This window comes from Phytophthora cinnamomi (assembly GCF_018691715.1).
Source record: "Phytophthora cinnamomi strain GKB4 chromosome Unknown Contig27, whole genome shotgun sequence".
Lineage (NCBI taxonomy): Eukaryota > Oomycota > Peronosporomycetes > Peronosporales > Peronosporaceae > Phytophthora > Phytophthora cinnamomi.
Window position 1 is genome coordinate 1,492,146 of NW_027150960.1, and position 6,213 is coordinate 1,498,358.

General features: G+C 54.6%; 1 protein-coding gene across 1 annotated transcript; it reads right to left on the reverse strand.

Moving 5' to 3' along the window:
- Positions 1 to 2,357: 2,357 nt before the first annotated feature.
- IUM83_04200 (putative transmembrane protein) lies at positions 2,358 to 5,482 on the reverse strand (the record flags this gene model as incomplete). The annotated part of the gene is made up of 2 exons (XM_067928256.1): positions 2,358 to 2,400; positions 2,493 to 5,482. 2 exons carry the CDS (start codon positions 5,480 to 5,482, stop codon positions 2,358 to 2,360), a joined length of 3,033 nt encoding a protein of 1,010 aa, XP_067793882.1.
- Between the last annotated feature and the right edge of the window lie 731 nt (positions 5,483 to 6,213).

Here is a 6,213-nt window from a genome sequence, read left to right on the forward strand (position 1 = left end):
AGCGCGAATGCGAATACGAAGAGCGGGGCGAATGATGACTCGAACGATGACTTGAACGATAGGCCGAGTGGCAGTCCGAGTGGCGGCAAGACGGGAACCGCTGGCGAGAGCATGAGTGCTGGGCCGAGTGGCAGTCCGAGTGGCGGCAAGACGGGAACCGCTGGCGAGAGCACGGGTGCGAAACCGAACAGCGGCGGCAAGACGGGAACGGGCGGCGTCAACGCGGCGGCACAGAAGGCGTACCGCAAGCTCCGCTCGGCAGAATGAGCGAGTTGATTCGCCTGTTAGCATCCCCGCGCAGATATCCACCAGAGTGGCCAAGCGTTCGATCCCACTTGCGTGCGTGCGTGAGTGAGCGAGTGAATGCACACGCGCGTGGAAGCGTGTATAATTGTTAATGAGTTTCAGTCTGTGTTGCTATGCATGTAGTGTATCTTGTTGATCTACGGATAGTTGATCGATTTTGCAAATTTGTTCATGATTTGAGCACCAATTCGTCGAGGAAGAAGACAGTCGCTTTCATCGGCGGTATTCTACATCTGAGGAATGGTCATTCCCGGCGTTCTTGCAGAACAAATAGTGCAGTGACTCGTGGCTTTCATATCCTTACCAAGCTTATACAAAGTTTATTACGGAATAGCGATCGTCCATAACCTCCATAACCTCCGTTGAGAAGAAGCCTAGGCTATAGTGCTCAACGAGATTGTTGTGTGAGGGTCTTTTTACTACAGTTGGCAACAATTTGCAATCCTGGCGTGTTTGCTGACTAGCAATAACTCTTTTGATCCCATCAGAATAAAATCCATACGTATCATATATTGAGATGAATTATCAACATGCAAATAAAGAAACCTTTTGTTCGTCTTCAACGCAGTCTAACCTAGCTGGGTCTGGGTTTCGTTGGCCCTTTACTGCCTCGAGGCGCTGGTGGTTTTGTCTCTTTTTCCGCAGCAGCCAGCTCGTCCTCGAGCGTGAAAGGCGTGACCGGGGCTGGAGCAACGGAGCTTGGGGCTGACGGTGCCGCCTCGGATGGTGGGGGAGTAGCAGCTACTGCTGCTGCCACTTCGTCCTCGCGAGGAGACGGGACAACCGTCGCTGTCGGGGCTGGCGGTCCACCACGTTCGGACATCATCTTGCGTCTGATGGGCGATATCGCCAAGCTGTCCGTCACTTCTTCTGACGTGGGCAGCACCGCCGGCGAAAACAATGGTCCGATGGGTCGTCCGCGCGGCGGCGACAGTTGAGGCTTCACCTGCGCTCGGTCGGTCGGAGACACTGTACCCGCTGGGGTGACTGCCGCTGACTCGGATGCTCGAGGACCTCGGCGTGCAAGCACCTTCTTGCGCATCTCAGCTAGCTTCAAAGCTTCGTCAGTCCCCTGTACGTTACCTGGTACGGCTGCCACTGCAGGCTTCCCTCTCGGAAGAGACGCTCGCGGCGGACTCCCTCTCGACGGACTTACATGTAGTGGAGTTGCTCGAGGCGATGACCCTCGCCTGCCCTCGTCCACAACTTCAATAGTGGTGGAGATGGAAGGCGGCTTCGGACCGTTCTCCTTTCCTGGACTCGGAGGACCCCGTATGGACTTCTTGTTCAGCTTGGGCACCACCACGCTTGGCGGTGCAAACGCACTCATCGAGCGCTGCACTGACTGCTGTGCGCGCTGTAGAGCACACTCGTTGGCTTGGTGTGCCTCCATATCTGCGGCATGGCGCTCCACCCCGCACTGTGGACATTTCGTCATACGGAATGGACAATCATGCCGCTCGTGGGCCTCGCGAAGTGCTGCTCGCATTCGCGCACTACATCCAGGCAGCCGACAAGCAACCAAAAGCGGCTGAGGTTGCAGGTCTTGTGCTGCTGCAGATCCGGCGGCACAGCTGTGCACAGTCCCCTTCATCACCAGTTTGCCACACGCGCACAAATTGAGCTGGGACTGCCTTCGCTGCCCGCACTCCCTCGCTAAATGCTCATTCATTTCTATTGCAGGACGTTCGGTCGAGCAGCGAGTGCAGAGGACAAGTCGGAAGTTGCAGTCGTCGCGCTCGTGGTTTTCTCGCTGAGCCTCCGTCACCCGATCTGTACACCCGGGCACTCTGCAGGGGACGAGAACCGGCGGACCGGCTAGCTCTGGTTTGAGCACAGGCCTTCCAGTAGTAGTCCTTCGCCGACTGCACTCGTTAAGCTGGTGAGCTTCCATCGACTCCCGCATTACCATTTTGCCACAGGCACACAGCGTGAGCTGAGATTGTCTCCGCTGCATGCACTCGTTAGCCACGTGGCTATCCAGCTCGCCAGCACGCTTCTCCACGCCGCAACGCGGGCATAGCACGAGTCGAAAACTACAGTCATGCTGTTCATGGGCTTCCCGGCGCGATGTCCGCATGTTGGAAGTACATCCTGGAAGTCGACACAGCACCACCGGATCCCGATCTGCTGGTATAGCTCTCGGCGAGATGGGTCGATCATCTTCAGCGGCTCCGGCGACGCACTCGTGCATTCGATGCAGCTCCAAGGACGGTGTTAGCACCATCTTACCGCAAACACACATGATGAGGCGGCAATGGCTGCGCTCATGCGCGTCGCGCCCGCGGGCTTGCATGGATAATCCACAGCCCGCCCGACATGGCACAATCCGCAGCGAGCACCGTATCGTCTGGTGCTCGGTCCACTGGGTCTCGAGTACGCTTTTGCCGCAGATACACTCGCGCGTGGGTGTTACGGGCGCTACCAGCACCGGTGGAGTCTCCACCACGGGCGGGACTGGATCGGGTTTCGACGGACGAAGTAACTGAACGGGAGGACCCTTCTTGATCGCGAGCTTCGGCACTTCCTCCCTCACCCTGCTGGCTGCCTCGCCTACAATGCTGGCGCGTACTCCTAGCCGAGTGAGATCCGTGAAGGAGTTGTTTCGCTGCTGTCGCTCTTCCTCCTCACTACTGATTTCATCGCCACTTTCGTCTGGATCAACACGACCGACCAGTTCCACCACCTCTTCAATAACGTGGTGTTCTGCGGCCTGGACTTCGACAACTTCAGCCTCAGCCACACCACTTTCATCAGCTGCGGTAGCTACCGGCACCAAGCGTTTCGAGTTTGTCTTTGCAAGCCTGCGCTGGTACCGACGTTCTCTTCTGTCTGCGCGGTGTTTGGCGATGTACCCTGCCATGCCCCCAGCACCGGCTGCAAGTGCAGCAGCACCCAGAGCAATAGGCTCTGAGCTCAAAGCACTAAAGAAGCCCGAGTTTGCTAGAATTCCCGTCGCTACGATAGGCATGAGACCCATCCGGAAGAACAGCTTCAGCGGGTCAGAGATGATGTACGTCAGAGCAATCCCGGAAAACAGTGACGTGACCCAAAGCTGGGCATCCACATGACCGATGGTGAACTCAAACATGATCACAAAGTAGACGCACCAAGAACACCAAACTGCACTGATCGTGTACGACAGGTACACCACCCACTCCGGGAAAAGAGGCTTCGACTGTTGTGCTGGTTGCCGCCGCAGGAAGGCGTTGTAGAGCAACCGCGACGTGCGTCGGATCTTTTTGAGCTGCTCCTTCTCAGCGAGGTATGCCTGACGCTCGTGAAGCGGTAGAGCTGCCACTCGGCGTTCCTCTCGCGCTTCCAAGTAAAGTTGCAATCGCTTCTTCAGTCTCGAAATTCCGCGCAGTCCTTCAATGAGTTTCCTCTGTTCGTGTTTTGCTTCACGTTTCAGCCGACGCTGCTCGACTGTAGCTGCGCGCTGTGCGTTCTTGATCACCTTCCGCTTCTCGATAACTTGCTTTTCGTTGGCTCTTAGAACAGCTTGTGTCTCCTTCTTGACAGTCACTCTGATGCGTCGCTTGTCCTCTCTCACAGTGGCCTCAGCCTTCTGTGCGTTTGTTGGACGCCGTGAGACGCGTCGCACACTTTGTCTCGTCTTGACAATAAGCTCGTTGACATTCGGACCATTGAGCTCAAGCGCCATAACTTCAGTGATACGTCTGTCGAACTCGTTCCCGATAGCTGTGCGTAGCTTCTTCAGTTGGATTTCCGTACGTTGCAGCTCAGCTTGAGCCTTCGCAACAACGACGCGTACATTGGACTGCTGAGCTTCGCAGAACTCGTTGCACTTTACCAGCCACGCCTGCAAAGCGAGTACTACCTTCGTCTCCTCGTCTTCTCCCCTTATTTGTGGTTGGCACTGCTTGCCATCGGTTTCTTGAATGTCCTCGTTCTCTTCCTCCTCCTCTTCTTCCTCCTCTTCGAGAACATCAAGCCGCCCACAAATCTCTGCGATTGCTTCTGCCGACACTGCTGAGACGCGTAGAGGGTCAAATTTCAGCATACTGTTGATTAGAGCTTCACCACCGTTTCGCTTCAACATCATGCATAGCTGGCTCAAGGCAAGTGCTTTGCGTGCGGCTGGATCCATCGCATCTTCTTCTTCTTCATTCTCCTCAATCCGCGTAGGATTAACCAGTGGGTTCAGCATAACAGGAGCTGCAGGAGGCATTGAAGCACTTGACAAAGATGTCACCATAGCCCCCGCGCCTACACTAGCTGTCGAAGAATTGCGTTTAGCACTACTGAATGGCAGAGCACTCAACAAGCGCGTGTGCCTGTGGCTATCTTCAGTATGAACATGTGACTTTTGCTCACGAAGATGCGACTTGATTTGCACAAGCACACCAGCAAGTGGGTCATCATTCCCATCGCCCTCAGCGTATTCAGGTGGCTTCACATCAGCATCTCGATTGTAAAGAGCCAAGAAAATACCACGACAGACTTGGCCCCTGCGCGTTTCGAGTCTATCCCGTCGGGACCCATCCTCACGCTGCGCCCCAGGTTGCTTTAATTTGTCATGAGCAAGTTGAAGCGAGCTCATGTTTACGTCGCGCGCAAGTGCGGCGAGATCCATAGACAATCGTTCCGCTGGCGAGTATTCTTTTGCTCGGCCATACGCGTCTGTCTCCACCTCCACAACGTTGCCTACGTCGTCTTCCACCTGATAGCGAATTAGATATTTGTGCATGCGTCCGGCCTTCTTGAACATCATCGTAAACACAAAGCCCACCGGGAACATGCATACGGTTGTGACAATCGCGGATACGATAGCTGAGCCCAGATTCTTGGAACCCTTTTTCAGTTGGTAGAGCAGTGCATTCGTGAACATTTGACTTGCAACAAGCGTGAAGACGATTGTCAGCCGCTGAGCACGTGAAAAACTTTCGTGATACTTGAAAACGATCGACAGGAGTTTGTGCTGCTGCTTCAAACTGCGTCCGAAGCCAACTACCACAGCACGCGTCTTGGACCGCCAGTTCTTTGCTTGTAAGTACTCCGGTTCATGGAAGAGAGAACGCAGCTTCACTTTTTCCGGCGGTGCTGAACCTCTCTTCATGTGCCGTGATGCTCGCATTGCTTTGCGCCGATCGCGGTAGTCCCAGCGATTCACGTAAAAGATTGCCACGATGTAGAACAGTAAAAAGCCCGCCATGACCAGAATGAGGAGCAAGTTCTGCTGGACATCTTCGGCTGTAACCACATGCGTTACTACGTTCATGAAATTCTCGGTTACGAGACTGACGGACTGTGTCACTTCGGTTGAGAAATCTGTGAGATGGGTGCACTCACAGATCGTGTAAAGGCCATCCTCCGTAGTTCCCGCGGCGTGACAACCATCAGATGACCACTTTCCAGCGTCCAAATCCCAATAGCTACACGTTGGCTGGCGCACAGGACATGTAGCTTCACCTGCGTAGGTTGACCCGTTGCACTGCACTGTCATCGGCTCCGCGATATCGGTGCAGTTGAAATACTTGATGTCGATAGTACCTTCTAGGCAATAAAACGTATAACGCTGCGCACCACCACTCGAACTGTTGCTGCTTCCACTTCCACTTCCTATGGCCAATGTTGACGAACTTGTACTTCCATTGCTGTTGTCGCTTGAGGATAACGTGATGGTGACAAGATTTCGCATCAACAAGCGGATAGGTGTAATCAGGCCGCTCACACCAACTTGCTTTCCGTCGCGACTCACTTTCACGGTCATTACACGCGAGTTGATCGATGTGTTGTCAAACGCGTATGGGTTTTTCGCGAATACATTGGACTGCACATCGATGACAGGATCGTCTTCAACTGATCCGGAAGTACTACCAGTACCGTTAGCTCGGTTCGTCAGATAAGCAGCAAAGCCGGTTGGGATTGTCGTCGACGCAGGCG